The sequence below is a fragment of the Anas platyrhynchos genome, chromosome 11 (assembly GCF_047663525.1).
Source record: "Anas platyrhynchos isolate ZD024472 breed Pekin duck chromosome 11, IASCAAS_PekinDuck_T2T, whole genome shotgun sequence".
Lineage (NCBI taxonomy): Eukaryota > Metazoa > Chordata > Aves > Anseriformes > Anatidae > Anas > Anas platyrhynchos.
In genome coordinates, this window is record NC_092597.1 from 23,463,965 (window position 1) to 23,488,286 (window position 24,322).

Here is a 24,322-nt window from a genome sequence, read left to right on the forward strand (position 1 = left end):
GTTATATAACAGCTCAAACATAGAGCCCATAAAAGTATTTCTGGTATATGTGACTATTTCAATATGCTCAGATCCAAAATATAAACAATGTAGAAGTTATTGACTGCTGGTATTGATCCCTAAGCAGTTACCAAGTGCTTAGCATTTTCAGTTGCCAGATCAAATTATTGATATAAATTATAATGAAATAGATGCTGCACTGAAGGTGGGGGGTGGAATTGTCTTTCAGAGAAGGAAAATTTTCAATAGGAGGGAAGAGTAGTAAGTAGAAAAATTAAAAAAGGCTTCCTGACTGTGGGTAAACAGTAACCACATTTTTTTTTTTTTTTTTTTGCCTGTTGGAGGCCTGGTTTTTAATCACCCCACAAGCAGTTTTCATTTCTGTAGTAAAATTGCTTGTGGTTCTATTTAATTTGTTTCTGCAGGAGCCAGCTTTGGTGAAGATCTCCCAGGAGCTGCCGGGCCTTTTAGCACAGCACGTACAGCCAGTCAATGAGAAACGATTCCCTACATGGGAAAAATTCCTCCAAACATTTCTTAGTCAAGGTAAATAAGACTGCAAAGTCGCTGTTAAGTGTTATAAGGAGTAATTATACCATATTGTATGCCATATTCTTGTTAATCTTGGGCCCATTTAAATATTTATCTCTCTTTATTTCTCCATTATGCTTCAAATGTTCATTTACGAATGAATTATAGGCTGCTATTCTATCATTCATATGTCCTATCCAAGCGTTTAACCTATATTAATTCTGGTTTGTCCTTCTTACATAATTCTAACTCAATAAGCACCAACTCCTTAATCCTGGGTTTCTGTACTGGAGGCTGTCACATTTGGCAAAGAACTTCTTTAGAGGATGCTGGCATGTGAGTTTGCACACACGTGAATGTAAGAATATTTCATCTTTGGCTGTTGGTGAGCATCTGCGAGTTGATTTTCTCTCCCATAGGACTAGGATTCAAGCTATATATGAACTCAGGGTGCTACATATATTGCATAAAGTTAGGCCTGGAGAAAAGCTGAGCTTTTCCTCCAGTGTTTGCTTTTCAAGCAGGTGGGATCACTGCTGAGAGTCAGTAATGCAGTGCCTTATTGTCCTTTACAGTCCATTGTTACAGATGCCTAGTTAGACTGTTGCCGTGCTCTTTCTTGCCCTCCAGCCAAAGGAACATTAATAAGTTCCAATCTGAGAGCTGGAAGTTTTATTCGCATAATGCTGAGAGCTCACCAGGGCTTCCTGCATTAACTCTATTATGGCACCTTTGCATCAGAGCTGACCAGTATGCAACTAGTTTGTCCTAACTAAATGAGTTATGGCATTATATGCAGTAAAAATGCAAATCCATAATGCTAAGCAAATTTCTCTGTGATTTTCCTATGGACAACCATGCTAGGAGTTGTCAGCTTTTCCAGCATTCCCATCTACATACCAAGTTCCTTGTGTGGGTGAATACCAAAAGGCAGACTACATATCTCAGACCATTGTATGGATGGGAATCTCCAAGAGCAGTTCGCAGCAGGAGACACCACTCCCCAGAGGTCCTGACACTGTCATTTCACTGCTGTTCTGGCCCTGGTATTTGCCTGGTATTTGGAGAGTCCAGGGTTCATTCATATTACCCCAAAGCATACTCCTCCTGTCAGATGTGTGATGTAGTTCAAGTTCAGAACTGCTAGAAAAGCATCTGCAGATCAAAGCCGCTGGTTGAACTGTTCAGTGCTATAGTAGCTGAGATCTCTTTCTTTTCTAAGAGATTCATGGGTCCTAGCTATGCTGCTCACATTACATTTATTTACTTGCTCTGTCTCCGTAGCAGTCCTCCCTGCAATGTCTGAGCACAATAGGAGCTGGATGGTTTCATTCTGTGCACTCTGAAGAGCGTCGTATGTGAATTTGATTACTAGCTTAACAGCTAATTCATTTCTTACTAGGTGGTGTGATAGAAGCCTTCCCGCTCTCAGAAAATGTCACAAACCTTACAGTGGATATGCTGATAGAGCCAACAGGCGAGATAACAATAGTGTCGTCTGGAGACCAGCTCCATGCTGATGGACCTTTGCGATCATCTGGCACTACCATTCCACAATGTTCTGTTGATCCAGCCGTTCTTAATTCCCTCTGCTTAAAAATTGGAGAAACCTGTAAATCGAAAGGAGTGCTTGGTTACTTCTCAGTTGATTTTGTGACTTTCATCCATCCACAAACAATGGAGCAGCAGGTGAGTGGGGCAGATACACTACTTCATAATGTCCCTCTGAGATCAAAAAATGTCTGCTTTCCTACTTGACTCCAAACAATAGTCAGGAGAAAGCTTTGCACTTTTAAACATTTTATTTCTCAGCGGTGAGGCCTGTGGAGGTAGGTAGACCATGTGGTTATTTTAACAATAACATAAAATCTAGACCTGATCTGCCAGGTGGACCTGAGGAACCTTTTACATCAGCCTGAAGAGAAACAAGCCAACAAAGCCTGAAGGGTTTCTTTCAAAGCTGAATGATAAAATATATATATATATATCGAATTTCTTCCACTGACTTTTTTTTCCCCACCTAAAATAAGTGTATTTTGCATTAAGTTGGTACTTACAGATGGTGGTCTCGTGGGTAAGATCACCTAGTGTATTTTAGTTTTCAAAAATGTTCTAAATCTTTTGTGTTTTGCTCAGGAAAAAAAAAAAAAAAGAGGGATTGTTGTACTTTTTGAATTAACCAATGTCTCTATAACAATGCAAATACAGTTTGAGGATGAATCTAAGAAAGAAGTGATATTGACAATTCTTATGCCAAATAGGATGGTAGTGGTGAACGGCTGGGTTTACATTATTTATGGCTAATTTAAGTAGAGAACAGATAAGTAGAGATAGGAAGCTGTCCAGTTATCATGTCTCAAAAAGTTACAGCCCTGGGTCAGGAGTTACTGTCTCTGAGCTGGTACAAAACAGCTGATGGTTTCATACCTTGAATTTAAGTTCCCACGTCTTCCAGCTGAGCTCACCTTGCAGCCTTTCCCATTGTAAGGTCTCTTGCCTCTATCCAATTATCCTAGGAGTCTCATGGGAGATTAATATATAAGAGTTTTACCTTCTTGTGAGTTTGGTTGGTATTGGCCAATAGGCTTGGATATTAAGCCAGGTGTACAAATTCAAAGCATAATGTTAGAAAAAAATACAGCAAATTCTGGGTGAAGAGGTTGAGCTTTCAGCGTTCAGGTAGTGGCCTTGTGTTTGAAGGCTAAAGAAAATGAGATATTTTTAAAAGAAAGTAAAATTGCTATTGGTAGTGATGGATAGTGTTGTTGAGCTTGCTAGGTACAATTGTACAAATTCAAAATTAGTATTTGCATGCAGATTCTCATTCAAGATCTCAGCATCAAGTCTCAATTACTTGTATTTCCAATGTATTTCCCTGTTTTTTAGGTCTTTTGCCATTGCATGTGCACTCATCTACCTATCTGAGCAAGTTTGTTGTCTTCTACAACCCTCAGTTAGCAAGCTCACTGTTTAAAGACTTTAACTGTAAAAGGGAATGTGCCTCTATTTAATGGGGTAAGCTTGGATGGCTGGACTTTTAAAACATGGTGTGGCTACATGCACTTGAATCCATTTGGGTGTCAGTTTCGCCTAGGCAGCTGAAAATCACAGCTTGTATGGTGTGAGAAAAGGCTCTAAACACAGGGCTTGTATTTAAAACCCAAGAGTTAGCATATGGTATCTATTGGCAAAAGCTGGCTCTTTGGCAGTGCTATGATAATTGTATTCCATTTTAAGCACAGAGGAGGTTTAAAATCAGACTTTTGGTAACTGATACCACTGTAGGGTGACTGTGGTAAACCAGAGAATCAGAATAAGGTTAGCGTTGAAATACAGATCACAGTTACATTTGACTCCCAACATGTATTTACACAAGCATTGTAATTAGAAGTGTGGATAAGCCATATTGGATAACTTCCACGTAAAGTTGCTTTAAAAAGATTAAAGGCTGACATTCTCACCCACTGAAGTCAATGGGAGTTTTGCCAATTGGTTCACTCAAGCCAGGAGTTCACCAAAATGTAGAAATGCTCCCTAAATTATTAGGGTTGTGATGTTTCCTGGCATGACCAAGGACATATTAAATCTATCAGTGTTTCTTTTGGTCTCATTCTTCCTGTTCTGTCTTGGTTTTCTTCCCTTGTTTCCAATTGATTCTACCTTAATATTTCCTGTTTGTCAGCATGTACGACAACTTTAACATTATTTAAGCACAGGTTTTTAAATTTAACTAGATATAGAGGCAATTAATGATGCCATCTGTCTTGTGAGAGAGAGATTACACAAAAGATTGTGCTCCTGAAAGCACTATTTTTTTGGCAAACAAGAAATCCTATTAGGCTCTAAGAACATTTGCTCACTAATTTCAGAAGCGCCCATTTTAATGCAGTAGCTGAGAGGCTCAGATACATTTCCCTGGAAGTATAGTATACTTAGGCATTCTTTCAGAGTTATATTTTATGGAAAATATCAACTGATACATGATATTTTCAGTAAAACGAAAAATTAAATATATCATTGAACATCTGTTACCAGTACAGTCTGAGTATTTAAATACTTAAAAATCCCTGAAACCTTCATAAAGTTACATGCGACATAAATACAACTCTTTAAGAAATGTGAAGGGCCAAATAAGTGAAAACGTATTTCTGCTGTTGTGGACTGAGCAGGCACATGCTGCAGCGCCTAGCCTCACACGTACAAACCCCGTGTGCTTGGGCAAAGGGGACTCTGGAGCAGATATGCATGTATTTGAGTTTCAGGCTCTTCATTCTGAAAGCCTTTAAAAATCTATATGCCATGTTTATAAGCATAAAATTAAATTTGGTATGAACAACAAGGTACTGCTATTTTTTTCTGCTATTTTTAAGGCTGCTCCTGTTAGAGAGTATGTTCCTTCAACATATTGTTTCCTTCTACGTGTCGTTGTGATATTGTGTCCCCGTGGAGCGATAGAAGCAAACAGACTCTGCATGATGGATAAGTAACAGTGCATGGCTGTCCTACAGGCAATTCCAAGGGAAAGCTGGAAGGAGCGTAGAAATGAGACAGTAATCCCCGTCTGGGTGAGGGTAGAGCTTTGTGCCTGCCAGACACAGCGGTATCTTTACTCTCTTGCAGTTTTTGGTGTCTGTCTAACAGGAGACAAGAGGGATGCTGCTCAGCTCTTCCTTGGGTTATGACAACTGGAGGAGGTCGCAGTTTGCAGCCACGGCACTGTATGGGCTGTGGGAGGATCTAACCCCTGGCAGATAGTCTGCACACTCGCACTGCACTCTCCTGGATGCTGCACTTTACTTGTAGCACACCTTTGTTTGCTTTTTGTACAGCTAAAGCCTGAGGGGAGGGAGCTGAACTTCTCCAAGGCTCAGCTTGGAGTCACAGCGCTGGGCTAGCTGAGGAAGGCAGCGAGGCAGAGCCTGCTGCTGATGGCATCACCTCTGCTCCGTCTGCCCCAGAGAGCTCCGTGGGGGCGAGCAGGTGAAGGCATCCAGGGGACTTTGTGCCCGCTGCCACCAGCCTCCTGGCTGTGAGGGGCTGAGAAAGCTGGGGCATGGTGAGCTGCTCCGCTCGCCTCCAGCATCCGCTTCCATCTCGGTTATCAGCAGCTGCAGCTTGCTCCCTAGGGGAAGGCAGGTGGAGCCACGCCGTTCTGTGTCTTGGGGAAAACCACGGAGGAGAAACATTAGGTGCTTCACTCAGACTGAGTCACTTCTGATTCCCACTCAATTCTCCAGAACTGATCTCGAAGAGCAAGGCCTTGACCCTGTGAAGTGAAGCCCTGCACAGTATTGACTGAATGTTTCTCGGATCCTGTCCTGACAAGGAGTTGCACCTAAATAAGTCCATTTAATTGAGTGGGACTGTTTGAATGCATAAACTTACATCCATGGATTTGTGGACAGATAATTTGGAGAAGCGGGGTCGTAAGTCACCTTTTTCATTGGTCTCATAGATTGCACAGCCCCATACCTTTTGCAGCGTTAGCAAGAGCACTGGGTTAAGTTGTTTACCAGGGAAGAAAAGGATAATATCTTCCTGAATGCTCATGAAAGAGAAATCTTGAGATGGCACTACGAAGAGCTGGGGAGGCCCAGGTGGGTGTTCCCACCCCCATCCATCCCACTCAGCCCTGGCATAAAAAGGCCCCGAGGTGTCAGGGCTGACAGCCTCAGCCCCATGCGCAGGTCTGGGGTTAGGAAGAGGGAACTGGAGCAGACCTTACAGACCTCTCTTAGCCCATCGGTCAATTCTGTTTCTATAATTTAGGTAATGCTTTGAGGGATGCTTTTGGTGGGATGCCTTCTTCTGTATTCACGTGTGCATTCTAAAATTATTCCCAGCGTTTCCCTACAGAATGTTGTAGTGTTATTTTCAAACAAGAGATACAGTTTTTTCTCATTAACCACCTTCCAGTCCTGAATTCAGCAGGACAGAGTTCAGGGCCAGTTTTTGGGCCCTAAAATTTCTCAGCCAGCACCAGACCATCCCAGCAGCTGCCACGAGATGGCAGCCGGTTAAGATCCTGTCTGTGATTGCAGCCGAAATAATCAATTCTATTGTGAATTTTAAAAGTCATAAAAGAAGCTCTATTTTCAACACCCAAGTAGCATTAATATTTTACTAATTGACATTTTTACAGTGTCATTCAACCACTTCTTTAAAAATAGCAGGTGCGCTCTTTACAATAATGCAGACATCAATACTAGATGCAGATAAAACAATTATACTGGAGAAAGAAAAGCTATAATTTAGTAACTGTTTAAGAATTTATGTTTCCTTCCCTTCTCAAGTTTATGCTTTAAAGCTGAAGCATTTTTATGGTAGTAGTAAAGAATTACACTATAATTGTGACTCTGCTCACTTGAGATGTCTCTACCACGAAGCGCAGGCTCGTCAGCTGCGCATGCTCCAGGAGAGCATCTCCTGGCAGCGCTTGGCAGCCTGTGTAAAAGGCAGCAATTCCAGACTTGATCATATTTCCTCGGACAAACAGCCAGTAAGTCTTGTAGGATGTATTTCTAGCTGTTTTTTATCCAGTGGTAGGATTCTGGAAAACCCTAATCTATGTTCTGAGATCTAAAATCTTAACTAGCGCCTCTACTTTTTCTTTTTGACTCCAAGTCAGTATAAAATCACAAATCTGATTACCTTTGAACTTGCGTTTGTTGCTTGGAAATCCAATATCAGTTCTAGACTTCACAAGTGGGCTCTGTTCCAGTTTGATTTCTGAACACGTAAGTGTCCTGAAAGACCCGAAGTGTCTTTCAGGACACTTCATACTTCAAATAGTGTATGTTACACTATTTGCCATGCAGTTCTGTAAGGATGTGATGTTAAATACCTGTGATTGCATAAATGCACTTATTGTATATCCTCAGATAATGAGGACGGACTGAAGTATTTTAGCTATTTGTTATTTTTTATGATTCTATCACTCTTTTAGCTTTACTTAAACTTGAACATTGCACAGGCCTTCTTCTGATGGCTTCTGATTTACTGAAATGATAATTCAGCTGGTTAGTAATTGCCTGACCTCCACAGGCGTTGCTTTATAAACTATGGAAATACATTCAATAAAACACACACACAGCCCCAGCTCAGACTTTCAAGGCATTCTAGAAGCTTTTGCCACTTGTTTTATATTACTTTGAAGGAAAACTTGTTGCAGTCCTGTAGATGGTATTAGAGTTGAATCTAAACAAATTTTCTAGTCTGTTCAGAGAACAGCCTAAACTAAGAAATAAGTCTGCTATGTCTTCTCTTCTGCCTGTGCGAACTCTGTGGAGCTGTTGGACTGCTTTAAAGACTACATGCCACAAATGTGGACTTGGGTTGATGTTTCTAAGAAATGGGTTTTGTGTTTTGTTTTGTTTTTTGCTTGTTTGTTTGTTTTTTTTTTTTGATAGACTGCAGTAACAACTACTACTCTAAGTTTTGAGGCTAAGTGAAAAGCCTTTAATAAATTTCAGTAGGCTCACATCCCAATGAGTAGATGTTTTAGTTGTCTGCTAGAAATGCCATGTCCTGCTTGTTTCACAGCTCTGTCAGTGCTGAGCTGAGAGGGTAGCCCTCCCTTTGAAACTATGCAGTTTGGCATGAGTCTGGTAACTTCTCCACAGAAAATGAGAAGTCATCAACTATTGAGCCCACCTAATTAGAATTCTTTAGACTCAGATATAAAGGATTCTGGTGGTTTTTTTTCTTTGTTTATTACAATTAATTTTAGGTCATTACACTCAGGGGACACCTGCTAACTTCAATATGGTCAACATGTGCTTAGTATGATATAATGCGCTCCCCCTGTCCATTTGGGAGTATATATTGATATATTATTGGTGAAAGGTGCCAGACTGATAAAGCCAGCAAACAGATGTCCACTGCCTAGTTCCAGAATAAGAGCACTATAAGCAGCTGCACAGCAATTGTCTTACACGGCTCCACCAGCCAAACTCAGGCCTGCTGAACTTCCACCCTTGCTTGAGACTACAGGAAGTGCTGCTTGGTGTTGGTTGGGACAATTTGGCAAAGAACGCTTCTGACCTTCAGAAACTGAATGGGACTTAGAGATTGTTCCACTGAAGAATTCAGTCAGCTAGCTGCTAATGGTCTGGCCTGCATTTGTACTAATAAAATGGAAAAAACAATGTCCTGTTCAAATCCCATGAACATAAAGTTGCCCAGGCCCTGTGCCTCTCCTGCTTCTGTAGCAGTACAAAGGGAATTTAAAGGTTATTTCTGGATTTCCATGGCAAAAGGGAATCCCCTGCTAGGTTAAAGCTGGAATCTCATGCCATCTGATCCTTCTTTCTCCCCACATTAGTGATGGTCTGGGACACATCCAGGGCAGAAAGGGACATGGCTCCAGTGCAGTGTTCTGCAATACTCCCGAGCCAGCAAAAGCATCCTTGGGGGTGATCCCAGCTGGCACACATTAATGACCATTTGGCTGCTTCAACTTGCAGTAGGGGTGGTTCAGCCTCCGGCTCCGGCCCAGAATGCGAGGAGGTGGACAGGTGGCTTGCAGCCAGGTTTGCCTTCCTCGTGCTCAGGGCTGGGGAGACCCACACCCAGGATTTAAAAAAGCAAAAACCACGATGAATTTACCAGTGTGAAATGTAACCGTGACCGATGCTTAAGTAGGTATTAATGAAAAGAGTAGCAGGCAGGACCGGGGAGGGCACCTTCCTTTTTTACACGGCAGGGCCATCAGCCCCCCCTGCTGATGTGAGCTGTTTTGTAGGCAGTGGTACGAGGCTGAGATGATGAAACCATGTCCAAAGCAACTAACTGGTGCACTCTGAAAGTAAACAGAAACTCCTCAAACTAGAATTTGGCCGTTCTTATAATTTGCAGCATGAAATTTTCCATGCTAAGAGGTTTTTTTCCTCTTGTGTGCTATAGCCTCTTCCTTGGGCAGGGGTGAGGCTGGAGCTACATCCCTGTGCAGGGGGCATCCTGTAGGGCTCCTTGTGCCTTCTCGGGGACTAGGAAGGTGCAGTCGGGCGTTAGAGCCAGGTTGGCATGCTGGGTTTTTGTTCAGGTTAAGTGAAATGCATCACACAAGTAATTAATGGGACTCTTCTCTGGATGTGAAATTAAAGCAATGCCATTGGCACGTACTTTAATTTTAGTTAGTGATAACATGGGATGTGTTGAGTAGCTTTTGCAAAATATATGTGCTATCCCACGTTCTGTGTGGTTTGTCTGTGTCTCTACCAGGGCGTGATGAATTTGGCTTGTGATAATGACTGTTTATGTTTGCAAGGCTGCATTTTCTAAGACTTTATCTGCTGTTAAATGCCAGTCCATTCTCTACACACTGCCAGAACACAAGCCTTGTATTTATCCACAGTGCAGATACGCTACTGTCACACTACATCTTTGGTTAGCTTTCATGGGTTTTGCATCTCAGCCACTTTCTGGTCCACTTGCAGCCTCAGTTGCCTTCTGCTCCTCTGCTCATGCAGTGACAAAGCTCCCAGATAGTGTGGGTATTGACGTTGAGGCTAGAGCAAAGCAGATGTAGTATTGGGGTCTGGATTAAGAACGACCAGTTCATTTTTCCCTGAGCTGGTGAACGGTTCTTGGATGTCCAGGCTTTTCAGTTGTCCCTGCTCTTCTCATATTGCCATCTCTTTCTGGAGACAAAGCTTTAAGTGAGAATCCAAAATACAGCTAAGGCAAGGTTCAAGGCACGTTTTGCTGTTACTGATCTGTTGACAATATTTATGGAAATTAATGTAGCACTTTTACTGCGTGCACGGTTTAAAATTACTACTTAGTTACTGGATAGGTTGGCACATACTGGAAAAGTACAAATTGATATGAAAGTTCCTTTCTGTCTTGCAGAAGTGATGATAAAGAATAAATTATTGAAGAAAATTAAGCATTGTAATTGGGGAACATTCCCTATTACTAAGTAAAGCCAGCTATTTGCATCCGATTTGCATTTTATACCATGCAGCAGGAAATATTTAAGTTGACAAATAGGATATTTAATACAGCAACAGATACTTGGCAGTTAGTTATTAACAACTGTTACTGATGTGATTTATTCACCATTATAAAAAGGGCATTACTATGTGAATATGATTCAGAAATTAACTCCAGTTTACCAAGAGGCCTTGACTGCCTGACCTCTTAATATCCTTATAATGATGCCATTTAACATTCAAAGGCTTATTCAAGTCATTCACTGCTAGATTTGTTTTAAAGGGGTTCACTGTAGGGCAGATATTTGCGTGCGTTAACATTTCTCATTGGTGTAGTAGGCACAAGCATTTTTTAAAAGGGAAAAACTCATGGGGAAAACCGTGCCCGGGTTGTTGGGGGCAGAGGAGCCTTGCAGGAGCAATCCATGGTGCTTCCTTCTGCTACGCCCTCAACGTGGACTGGCTCCACAAATCTTGCATGAATTCCACAAGCTTTGATGCTTGGGTATAACTGGACTGGCTCCACAAAGGTGCTTTAACTCCCCCTGAGCAAAGTGGGGTTTCAAGCCTCAACCCTTCTGGAGCTGGGCACCAACATCCTGCCTGTATTCATCTGCACTGGCAAATGCCAAGCGTGCCCAGAAGCCCAAGAGCCTGAGGAATTCAGCTGCTTATACACTGCAGACTGGCCATGATTTTAGCTGCAAGGCCAGCCTCCTGCACCTTGAAGTAGACCAGCCAGCCACGGCTGGGTTCCCTGGCTGGAGAATCACAGAATCACAGAATTATCCGTTTACTTTTTCTAATTCTTGCTAAAATCTTGGCAGTACAGGTAGCTGTTTTCTCCTTAGCCTTTCAGTTTTCACTGAGAATTTATTTTTTGAAGCCACTGAGGAATTCTGATCGTTCCAGTTTGGAAGGGATGCCCCAGCACAAGGAAACCATAAGTATGCATTATCAGCATGCACAAAAATAAAGGCATAGATGACAAGTGCTGGGTTTCACCTTTCTTGTTCTGTTTCTTAATGCACCTGTTTGTGTTTCATTAGGTATGGGCAACAGACCTTGACCTTTGCTATAGTGACCAGCTGGCCTTGACTCAGCTCATGTTGTATGTGACAGATGGAAACCTGGATTGTCGCTCTAGCCTCTTTGAAGTACCTCTTGGATCAAAGAAAATGAAAAGCCAATGTACTCAGCATAAGGAGACAAAAACTGTAAGCAGTGATTTGTTTACAAATCAAATTATTAATATAAATTACTGCACAGTTAAAATCTGTCCTAGATCACTCCTCTGAAGGAACTCAATAGCAAAATTGCTACTTTTAGATTTTAGAAGGTTAATAAAGTAAACAGGATGCTATTACATTAGAAATTAAAAGAAAGGTTCTGGATGCTTAGGGGTACTTGATTATTTATCCCTTTTTTATCAGACACTGAATTGTGGTAGCAACTAACTTCTAAATACATAGCTTTCAAGTTATAAAAAATTCTCTGTTGGTTAAGCTTTGCAAGAAACAGAAAGAGGTGAAAGCACTGCTCTGACTATGGGAGTTACTTAAAAGCAGTCAAGCAGAAATATGAGCCTTCAGCTCATGAGCTCTGATTGGGAATTAGAAGTGAGAGCACTGAAGTTCTGTCCCAGCTTTGTGCCTTCGTGCACACAGCTGAAGGTGAATCAATCAGGGCTATAACCACAGAAGGATCTGAACACACAAATCCCTCCCAGCTCTCACTTGAGTTAAACCCAAATGTTGGTTCTCAGTTCATTCAGTTCTGCATAGCACTGGAGCCATCTGACTCTTCGGTGTTAATAATCAGTATTAATATTCAGAATTAATTATGGACACAGCCGTTTGAACAGGAGGAAAAACTCATAGCGCCCAAACTGAGGTGAGTTCCCTAAGCAGGAGTATGCAGCTGTACTCCCTCTTGCTTGCTCTCTCTGGACCTGAGTTATGAAGCCCAAGGGGAATAAGCTCTGAAGTCTCCCCTGCTTGATCTTACTGCCCTCTGTTGAGAGCTGAGATTCACCTGCACTCAGTGCCGTGCGTTGTGCATGGAAGGGCACTTGGGGCTCTCTGTGGGTACTGCACACATGAATTTAAATAAAATGATATTTGTGTATTGCTTTGAAACCCATATAAACACACTGTCACAGAAGCATGGCTAACATATGACTCTTGATTGGTGATCTATTTATTAGTTTTGTTATTGGTGCAGGACTTAATATGGCTTCTCAACCTAGACTGTCCCTCTTTAAAGGGAAAAAAGGCTTTAGAAAAGTCAGAGCATAAGAAACGTATGTATATGTACATAGAGATATAGATGTAAGACAGATGCTGGTTTCACACATCCTGACTGAAGAGTCCCAACTCCCTTTTTTCGTACAAAGAGCAGGAATGTAGCACCATTCCAAAAATGTCTGGAGCTGTAATTCAGAGGTTAATGAGCTCTTGATCTATTGTTCTTGTCAAGCAACCACTTTTAGTTGGAGAGAAGTAAATTAGATATGATTAGTCCCAGTAGTACAAGTTTTAGAAATGAAAAGTAATCAAGTAGCAACTTTTTTAATTAAAATTCTGTCAGAATTAACATAAATTGTCAGTGTATCCTTTATTTTTCTTCTTTCTTTAATTCTGAGGTTTTTATCTCCTTAAGAGTTAACTACAAAGATACTGTTCTGTCTGGAAAGTATCTTTAGGGAAAAAAACAAACAAATGAAGAGACAAATGCTTTTACAGCACATGATCTGTAATGAATGATTAAGTAAAACACTTTGTGTAAAATTATGATGTTAATAATGATTCTGTCCCTTTTAATTTATTATATATTCTCAGTCCTAGTAGGTTTGATTTTGATAAAACGGAGCAGCAACTCAGTTTGTGTGATGATTTTATTTTTAGAAATCCTTCTTTGAAAGAACAAATTTCCTAGATACTGCTGCTACTGTAATTATGTACAAAACCAATCACTCATTATAGTTAGGATACATTATCTTCTAGACAGATGAGGCTAAATAAGCAACACATTAATAATTCATACTGCAGTTCATTATGCATGTGTATGCATGCTTTGTAGCTGAAATAAGCACCTCATCAACCTGATGCCAACCCTTAAACAATAGTTCTGTGTTATTGCAGCCACATTCAAGTTTACGCTTGTTAAACTGCTACTTGGATTATTTTATCAAGCATTCATTTATTTGTGGTCCCCTACTGCAGAGAACAGATTTTGGAAGCTCCTTTTTTAAGTTAATGACTTGAGCAATGGGTGTTATTAATTCTCAGAATATTATAAACATGATTAATTTTCAGGCAGAGATGTATTATATAAGGATTTCAACTATGTCAACTTAAATGAGTCAATGTCAAAACAAATATCATTTTAGAAAAAATACTGTAAATTACACGCTTCAATGTGCAGTATCCCCACTCTGAACAAACAGTCCAGTATTAAAAAGAAGATCACAGGAAAGGCTCGTTTTAGGAGAACACCTCTATTCAGTTCTGTGCAATGCAATGTCTCTATTCTTTTGAGCATTGATAGAGTTTAAACTCAAATGTTGCACTGAATTTTATCTGTAGCATGCACTCTGCTGGTATCAGCTGAATAGCTCCTTGGAGGCACCGGGCAGGGTCTATTCGAAGACTTGCTGGAAAAATGATACTCACAGGAATTGCATCCTCAATCTTGGAGAAACCCACTTGAAATTTGGCTTTAGAGAAACTGTTGAAAACCTTTTATCCTTTGGCAGAAACTTCATATTGTTCACCCTAGAATTTCTGCTACCAAGAAGAGCTGGCTCTAGAACAACACAGTGTTCTGCAGGGCAGGATGAATTCAGAGGGTCCTGACAACAGACACTTAGAATGATTTCACAGGGCTTAGCTGCTAGTGAATTTGTGAAAATGGCAAAATGTGGCTCATAAAAAGTAATTCTGTAGACTTCATCTATGATAAACAGTTTTATGCACAGTGTAAGGTGAGGATTTACTTTTGCTGCATAGAAATGCCTATGTTCAATGCACGTTGCTATGAACGGGGATTCCTCCAAAAGGAGTCAATGGTCTTACTCCATGCTACTTAGAAAAAAATGTTTATTTGGATAGCAAATTATTAGTTTCTGATATAAAATGTCGTGAAAACAGAGAATCTTGTATTGTTTTCTTCAGCCTTCTCCAGGAAGCAACCGCTGTGCAGTAGCGAGCAGTCAACTGAGGCACTCCGGTCTTTCCTTAATCTACTATAATGTTCTCCTCCAGATGTGTAAAGCTCACGGTGTGGGATTTGACCTCCAGGTATAAGCAGGAAAGATTAGAAAACATGATGTTCACTCTGCATAATTTTTGTATGTAAATTCTAATATGGTGAAACCACTTAGCACAAGGTAAAGTTCAAGTGTACTGTTTAGCATAATATAACGTTCAAGTGTTCTATTAGACTAAAAACAGAGCAAGGTGTTTGCTCAAGAGTTATACTCAAGAGGACTTGTAAGAGTAAATCAGAATTGATTTGATTTTAAATTGTTTTCATGATGCTAATTAATGAACTCTAAATTGCATAAAAGTCTTCAGCAGTTCCTGTAAAAATTAGGCTAACATTATAACACTTAGCCTACTTTAGCTGGGATTTGAGTCTTGAAGAGCTGCAGTACTGAGATACATCACCTGCTTTTTGGCTTCTGACTGGAATCAGCCAAGGATGAAGAGCATTACCATTTTTATGTTACACCACAGGGAGTGAGGCTGTGTCTCTCTTGGAGACTACAGAGAGAATACTGTCCTGGCCGGTTTGTTTGGGTCGCTCTGTGGGTAAAAAGGATAAAGGCTGTCAGCCACGAGCTGTGCTTGGGCTTAGGACAATGCTAGCACAGAGTTTTCATGAGAGCACTTGGCTATAATATGGCCATTTCACACATTTCTGTACCCATAATAATATAAAATGATAATATAAAATGCTTAAGGCTTGTGAACAGAATTATACAAATAAAAGAATTAAATGTAAAAAAGTTCAGAAGATGTTATGCAAGACAGAACAGCAGATAGAGATTTCAGATCCTAAGGCAGAGGGTTTCATTGGGAAATGCACATTATCACCAGTATCAGGCCCATGATGAACTAGAGCAGAGGTTAATGAAAGTTCATGTCCAGTTTGTATTTAAGGAAAAGCACAAACTTTAAGAACAGGAAAATCTAAACATTTTCAATGTCTTAATTTAAGTTAGTGTAATGCTTTTAGAGGGTAACTTGTCTCTTGATAAAATAAATGTAAAGGGATAGTTTTTCAGGTACTTATGACCATCTGCTATTACACTTAATCAAAAATATTCGCCATCAAATAGACTCTGATGAATGTAATCTGTTTACATAAAGTTAATGTATTGTATTCTCTACAATATTTAGAGCAACAATCTACTTTACTGAGCAGTAAGCCATCACAAACAATTCCAAACTAGTCTTTCTTAGATATGACTATGAATCTACTGTCCCTGTACAATCTATCTATTATAATTATCACTATTTTAGGAATAATTAACACTGGTTTGTCTTTCTACTTAACAGGAAAAACAGGGAACAATTTTTATATTGTATGACGATCAGAAGCGACACAGATTGGGAATGATGTAAGTACACACTGTCAGTTACATAGGCTGATAAAGAGTTGGGAACACAGTTGATCTGCAGAGAGTGGCACCACGGTGTATGCTGCCTTGGGCTCCAATAAAAGTGCAGAAAATGAACAATCTGAACAGCACGCACTCAACAAACAAGTTCAGTGACTGTCACCTACTGTTCAGACAAGTACAGTGACTTTGCATAGGATTGTCCTTTTGAAAAGTTTTTGGGAGGCTTTAAGCATTTTGGTAATCAAAAAAAAATGTACAGGAATCTGCTTAGATTAAAGTCTGACTGCACTGCAGACTGAAGGCATACAGCAATTCACTGTCAGTAGCAATCTAACTGTGAGAGCACACACAGTAGCACAGGCATACTTTACAGGCAACGTTTTGAAAAACCTTACTGTACACGCTGCAAAGGTCAGAATTTAATGCCTTTTATATTGCTCTTTACAAAGTGATCAAGAGCAGTCGGAGAGACTACGGCAGGTCTGATAGTTTAATAATGCTTCAGACATATGAACCTCTCCTAAGAAGTCCAAGAAAGCATAATCTGCAAAAACTTCATATGCAATGACTGAAAACCTCTCCTCAGAGGAAATTTATGTGAAGTTTACTGCCAAAATAGGACATAATGTCTGACAGGCAGAAATGGTCTGTTCTCAGTCTGCTCTCTATTTCTTTGATGCTGGTGCTATTTCATTAAAGACCTGGATAAGAAAAACAGCTGCCTTGAGTATTGGATGTGACTGCAAGTAATTTATAGGGCAGGAAAAGAATTCAAAATTATTTTTGACAAAATGAAGAAACAAACTGTAAAATAGAATTACGTCCAAGTGGAGCCAGGTAAAAGAAATTGCACTTGGCAGTAGTGAAGATGAGGAACACCAGTTTTGCAGAAAAGGATCTGTGGGTTATAGAGGTTTACAAACAGTGTCATAATCTTATGGAAAAAAGGTAAGAAATGTACTTCTAATGTCTTCCAGGTAAACAACTCCTTTCATTTGGAGGGAGGCAATGAAAATGTTATAGAGGTCTAGAAAATATGACTTACAACAAAAGACTAACTGGAGAGAAAGGGAGGAGGCAGAAACAATATCTGCTAAAAATATAAAAATTGAAACCTCTGCGGGAAGGAAAAATCTGTTTTCTATGTCTTTGCTAGTAAGACAAAGGAAATGGACTTACCTTCCAGCAAGAAAGGTTCAGTTTTAGCATAAGAAAAAATGTTGCTAGTAACGAAAATGAAGCACTAATTAGATTTTTCAGTGAGGTCATCATTGACGGTGTTTAGTAATAGATGAGACAAACCTCTGTCAGAATGAAATAAGTAGCATTGATCCTGCCTTAGCACAGAGCATGGACTAAATGAATCCTAAAGATTGTTTCTAGGGCTATGGTTCTTCCACTTGTTCTGAGCTTCTTGTGGATGAGGCTGTGGGCAGTAAACAAGCCAGCCAGATCTATGTAAAGCTCAGATACTCCCACACTATATTGCCCTCACCTGTAGTCACAATGTTGGCAGCCTATGGTTGAGCTGTAACGTAAATTTGAAACAAAATCACTAAACAAGGACTTTTTCAAATGGTTACTGTAGATATATTACAAGTGATTTAGGTGTTTCAAAGTGTTCCATAAGCCACTAAACTCTCCTAACAGCTCACTGATGCTGCAAGGTAAGCTTTTTGCTTTTTTTAGACACCAACTATGAAGTCCTCCTCACTCCTGTCCCTTCTTTTGCATTGTCTTTGGCATTTTCACACCTCACTGGGAGCTGATTTAGCTCAGTAACTCAGCAGAAAGCTTTCTTTCATTGGATCAGTTTTCTGTGAGGCTAAAACAGAATGAGTCCATAGATGGGTATAGATTGAATATGAGATTTGTGCAAGATGGATGGGGAGAAACTGAAGAAAGAATTGTTGGTAAATGGCCCTTTTTGGAGTCTGTGAACTACTGGACCCATTGGTGTGATTTCACTTTAATTATTAGCTATGTACTTTGGAAAATGAAGTATGTGTGTTAGAGATACTGCATCCTACCTAAATTCTTGCTAACTCCTTTAGATTGATACCACATAAGTTGTTCCCCTTGTAAAAAACGTAACACCACCTCCTGGATCGCCAGCTTGAATTGGCAATTACTAATATTTTACTAGAATACTCTCATTTATTTCCCACACATTCTGATGCTAGAATTGTCTTCCATTAGCTTTCCAATGCAATTTAGCCTGGAAATATTTTCAAAGATAGAACAGTTTGAAGTTATAAAGTCACTGAAATACCTAAAATATCTATATCATCCGTTTTAAAACATTGGAGATACATCGTCACTTCTAGTCAGTAAATGAGGGAAATTGTCAGGGAGTGTAGTGATAGGACAAGGGGTAATGGCTTTAAACTAAAAGAGGGTAGGCTTAGTTTAGATATAGGATGAAATTGAGGGTGGTGAGGAACTGGAACAGGTTGCCCAGAGGAGCTGTGGATGCCCCCTCCTTGGAAGCGTTCAAGGCCAGGTTGGATGGGGCTTTGAGCAATCTGGTACAGTGGGTGGTGTCCATGGGAAGGGGTTGGAATTAGGTGGTCTTTAAGGTCCCTTCCAACCCAAACCATTCTGATTCTATAACACTTTTCCTCAGCACAACGTCCTATTCCGTAAGACAGCATGTATTGAGAGTCTGTATGTAGCAGTGAGAAACCAAAGCCCCAAAAGATAAAATTTGTACTTCTAAGTAAGCTACAACAACCTAAGAAACACTGATGCTGCTGAAATTCCTATCCGATGTCTTTCACAAATTGTAGGCAGAAGTAACAGTTCTTCCAAAGTAATCCAGAGATTTAATGTGCTCTGGTGTCTCAGTCCTAACTCAATGGTAGTCTCTTACTTGGAACAGCTGAAACCTTACTGCTTACTTCTGCTGTTGATTAATAAAAATTATTTATTACACAAATCCTTTCTGTTGACAAGTTAAAATGGAGCCTCATCTTTCATATCTCCCTGAAGATTGCCACCTTGTGAGATTGAAAATACTCATTAAATTCCATCACCAGACAGACACAAATGAGAGGGCGATTGTTTTTAAGCATGTGAAGGGAATCATTGGTAAACTCATTTGTTTGGATATCATTAACAGAACAATCGGAGAGGATCTCCAGGGGGTCCTCATGACCTTTGCTCGCAATCTCTTCATCATCCATCAAGAAATATCAGCACCTAATATGCAAGGCGAGACCAATTTTAAGGTGAGGTGTTAATTAACTAACGATCCTGGTTAATTTCTGTACAAGGGCTGAAAATACCTCATGCTGTATCATAAACAAGTGCTAAACCATTCCTTTTTTATTGTTAGCAGTATGTATTTTACAGTGTCTAGGTCAATATAGTAAGTCTCCCAATGAACCTGTTAGTTAAATTTAAGTTTGAAACTTTTTATTTGAAAAGAGACATACTTTAGCTTGAAATTATTTGTTATACAATGCTCCTGATTTTCCTCTGTAAGAAGCAAAGGAGCCATTGGCACTGCTTCAGACAGTTCTATCACAATGGTCTATTTTACTTTAAAGGCACACTGTCAAGGTAAGAACCTTAAATTAGAAACAAACTTCTAATTCTCAAATAGTTCCTTAGATTATTAACACTGATTTCTTGTAAGCAGGCAGACACTGAGTGCTTAGTCCATTAGTTCACATCTTGCAACGTGCCAGCAATTTCACAAGTTAATTTTGTTCCCAATTTTTCTCTGCTCTTTCAATCTGCCCACAGTGCCCATCCCTGTGTGCTAGAGGATGCTCTAGGGAGGTGCCTGTGGAGGCAGGACAAAGCGCTGGGGCTTTTTGCACTGGGAACGTTCCCCCAGGAATGCCTACATTTGCTCTGAAACTCCTTTGTGACAACCTTGCTGGCAAAAGGAGACAGTAAAGCAATCACGAATCCAACTCCATGCCCTGAAACAAGCACTCATTACAATGCTGCTTTTTGATTCCAGAGAATAGCTAAATTTTCCAGAGGGAATTCTTTTGCTAAACTCTCTGACCTTTTTATAAAAAAAAAAAAAAGTTTCTGAGATCTTGTCTGTAAGCGTTTTGTAGATAGGTGAAGGGGAGCAATGTGTTATAGATTCCTACCTTAAGTCACATAACATAATTTATATTGGATTCTTTCCAGTGTTAACTCTCTCTGTGTTTTCCTCTAATAAGCAGACTGTGAAATGACAGCTTTAGAGAACATACAATTAAATTTCATCATGTTACAGAAAAACAAACATTTTTTTTCAATCTGAGGGAGTGAAAAGCAACCAGAAGAAAATTACAAAAGGGAAATCTTCATAGTGAGTTAACAGTGATTTACATTTGTGAAATAAAGCACCTGTTAGCTGGTTAGAATTACAGATTGCAAGGAATTATATATTTATTTATCCAAGATTTATGCATATTTACTATTAGTTTTAACCATTCAAAGTAAATTCACTTGCTGCATCCTGTCCTGTGTAACACTGGTTACCTTTTCAAGGCAAGTAGTACCAGCTGTGCATTTTGGCTGCTGGATTTCATTATAATACCCATTAAATAACTTGTATTCCTTGAATCCGTTACAGATGGCAATTCAAGATATTGAAGCAATTCTAGGAGTTACAGGAGAAAACAAACTGAAATTGGAAAAAGAGCAACCTTCTGAAGCAGATGCTCTGAAAAAATAGTTAACTGAAGATGTTTAAGTGCCTTACTCTTTATGCTTCTGGAAATGCTTTCTCATCTGTAAGAACAGGTTTGGTTTTCCTTTCCTTTCACAAGCATTGGCTTGTGACTATTAACTGAGATCGTACATATCCATGATTTTTGAATGTGTTTAGAAGAATATTCCTTATTTCATAAAAATGAACTTCAAAAGCAGAGGATCATAATAAATATCCCTGATATTCATATGGTGGATCCTGAGGTACAGTATTTGTTTTTAAAACCTTATTAATAGAATCAGAGCCTCTCAGGGAGAGGAGACAATGTACCTTGACCTGCAGAACGCAGACCTTTTAATTTTACCAAGTGATTCCTCCATCAGGCCTGCAACTTATAACTGACCTTATTGTATCTTCATAAAGTTGGGTTAATGAATATAAACAGTCCAGAAGATCCCTAGCTAATTCTCCCATTGGTTAGTTATCCTGACTGTTAACACCAGTGCCTTATACATCGTCTGAACTTCCAGGAATTGGATCTTGTTGTGCTTCTGTCTGCGAAACTGAAGAACTGTTTAGTACAAAATGATACCTCTCTGTGGAAGGAATCTTTCTGAGTCAAATTCTGTCACTGATGTTACAAAATGAAAACGACACTTTCTTCTTTTATATGCCCCTGCACGCACCTAGAGGTATCATGCTGTCTTTATTGCTGTATCAAATCAGCAGATCATACTAGATTGAAAGGAGTCGTCCTATGATCCTGAACTCCTTTGCAAACCTATTGTCTTCTAAAATACAGGCTTCATGTTTCAAATAAAAATCTAAGTATTTTTGTTTAATTATTATATATTTGTTCTTGTTCCTTTCTGACATGTCATCTCAATATTGTTTGTTTTTACAGAAATTTTACACAGGTTTTTCTAATGTGAAATTCAGCCAATGAACAAACTTCCTAGAACTCTTTATGGTTAGAAATGAAAGTCTTTTTGGCTGTGGTAGGTACAACAATGATCTCTCACTTGCCGAGAAAATAATATGCCAAAAAGCATAGTGTAATTGTTCATTAGTTCTTCCACTAAGACAAGATATATTTGTCCTCTGTTTTTCTTTGAAGGGCTACACACAAGTATGTTGTTCTGACCTTTTCCTCTCTGCATTGATAATATACTCTCTCCTATTTTAGTGCCAAGAAACTATTTCAGGAATTCTCACCTAGCTTCAAATCCAAGCTCTATTAATGTCCTAGTTTCTTCAATAAAAAAACAATATCCTGGGGGAAGAGGAGGCATACGAGAAGACGGCGGTATCAGCCAAGGAGTCAGTCAGTTTCTTAAGGGTTAAGGAAAATTATGCCTTGATCCAAGCCAGAACAACATAAGGTCTGAGAGGCTCATTAGTTCACTGGCACTTAATAGACTGCAGTGTCCTAGGAGTAAATGAAACCTGCACTTCCTTATGTCTTTGTTCTGTTCTGACAAAAGAAAACTGTACCTGTTTTTGCAGAGAACAAGTGATCTGAAAGTTCCCATGGTGAGAGAGATTTCTCAGTATGTGCAAAGTGTGAAATGTATTTCGAGGAAAAAAGTTTTTAATTACTATTAACACTTCTGAGCGTTGAGCTGATGGAAGGATTGAAACTGCTTTACAGTCTCTCACATTCAACTCCCATGCTGCTGGTGCCAAAAATGTATTTTATTTTTTTTTTTAGCAATACAGCAGCTATAAACTGAAGTTAAAATCTTCCCCCCAAAAGTCAGAAATATCGTTATGATTCTCCTGTTCAGATTAGTGGATTATTTATTCCCACTCATTAACAGAGTAACAAAGTTCTTGAACTGTAGCTGGAATTTTAGCACTATTCAGAACATGATCTAGGCTGGGAAGAAACAAAGCAAGTGGGAAATGTGGGAATCAAAAGAAAAAGGTGGCCCAGGTGTGTCTGCTTACCAGAAATTCCCAGAGAATTCTGCAGCTAATGATTGCAAAGACCCAGGCTGATTCCCCAGCTGCTAGGGGTGGAGGAATGCATGTGGAATTACATGAGGGGAAGTGGGGATTGGCATCAACTGCAGGAGACAGACAATTAAAATAAAGGTTTTGTGCTTTTGATGGGCCAGGGCTGCAAATGAAGACGTGCATTCAGCTGATAGCATTTCATGGATCACAAAGGATATTTTAAACATATGCATTAAACAGGTTTTTGCAAGAATTGACGGAGTCCATAGCTTATGGATTACCCATTTGAGGTTGTTCTCCCCATTTTGTTGCCATCTGATACTGCAAGTGCTTAGAAGCCTGTAGGTGCCTAGATGTTCACCCACACAGCTTCTCAGGCACATAAGATTGTTCAAGACTAGAAAAGGCCTCCAGGCAAAACACACCAAGGGCCAACCTACCCATTTCAGTGTCCTTAGCTACATCTAGTCATATTACCTCTGTGTACAGGGCTATGAGCTGTTTAGGGTGCTGTGGTCCTGTCCTGTGGACTGTCACTCTGATCTTAGACACCGCAGCCGCGTGTGTCATGGCAATTGCATTTTTGTGGCTCCTGCTGTTGGCCTTGACAGTATTGATAGCTTGGCTGCTGTCAGCTATTTTGCAGTGTGCTTGGGAATACTCTCGCTCCTTCCTGCAGAGGCCCTGCCTCTTAACATTGACCCTGCAAACATTTTTGGAGCTAGAGAGAGAGCACCTCCACAGCAGAGGAATACAACACACAGATCTTTTTCTAACAGCCCAAGTTTCCACAATAGGATTTCTGGTCTTGCATACTTTTTAGGTGTGCAGTGTTTTGCTATGCATTTGTAAATACTGAAGCTACCTCATCCCATCTGTGGTACACGTTGTGTAAGGCACAATTACATTCTCTTAACCAGTGAAAGGTTCTGCTGCTGGAGGCTGAAGAAATTTTCCCTTCTTCATTCACGTTTAACAGAGAGCAAGGCAAAGCTAACTGCAAGGTATTGTGAAATAAATACTTCTTTAAACCAAAGTAATTGTAAAACATTCACTTTATAGGCAATATATGCTTACTGGAGGTAATTTTGACCATGCAATATAATAGCAGAATATCACTGTCAGGATGCAATGCGTTAGTTCTGCCCTTCACCTCAGTGAACCAGTATCAGACTGCACCTTCTTTTCTCTCCTCAGTCACTGTTGCTACTAATAAAGGAAGATATTAAAGCTAACTATATGCTCTATTAATTATAAGAAGGTGAACTTGAGTCAACTTTGTTACTGACGATGATTAATAATTGCTGGTTCTACACACATGTAGTACACTACAGTAAATAAACCGGGTACATCGTTGGGTAGTAATTGATTAATTAGCACATTCATACTACATAGCTCAATGGCTTACAATCGCTGAGTTTGAGATATTACTTGCGATTATTAAAAGGAAAAATCTGCCCCTACTTCCCAGCTTATTCTGTATGATTTTTTTCCCTCAAACAGAACACACAGCGCTTCAACCCCGTGGCTTTTATTCCGATAAACCGCACAACGGGACACGGGCTGCGGATTTTAAACACTTTAAAGGGGATTGGGGCAGTCCAGACC

At 39.8% G+C, this 24,322-nt stretch overlaps 1 protein-coding gene across 5 annotated transcripts in view; it reads left to right on the top strand.

The window, feature by feature from the left end:
- The window catches only part of IQCH (IQ motif containing H), a 66,790-nt gene extending 44,288 nt beyond the window's left edge, over window positions 1–22,502 (top strand). For all 5 annotated transcript variants that reach the window (XM_027466458.3, XM_027466459.3, XM_072043340.1 and 2 more), the window contains 7 exons: window positions 426–546; window positions 1,934–2,220; window positions 11,516–11,683; window positions 14,642–14,767; window positions 16,031–16,092; window positions 19,217–19,325; window positions 20,678–22,502. In XM_027466458.3, coding sequence (XP_027322259.3) covers window positions 426–546; window positions 1,934–2,220; window positions 11,516–11,683; window positions 14,642–14,767; window positions 16,031–16,092; window positions 19,217–19,325; window positions 20,678–20,779 — 975 coding nt within the window. In that variant the 3' untranslated portion in view covers window positions 20,780–22,502. The remainder of the gene's footprint in view (window positions 1–425; window positions 547–1,933; window positions 2,221–11,515; window positions 11,684–14,641; window positions 14,768–16,030; window positions 16,093–19,216; window positions 19,326–20,677) is intronic.
- The last annotated feature ends 1,820 nt before the right edge of the window (window positions 22,503–24,322 follow it).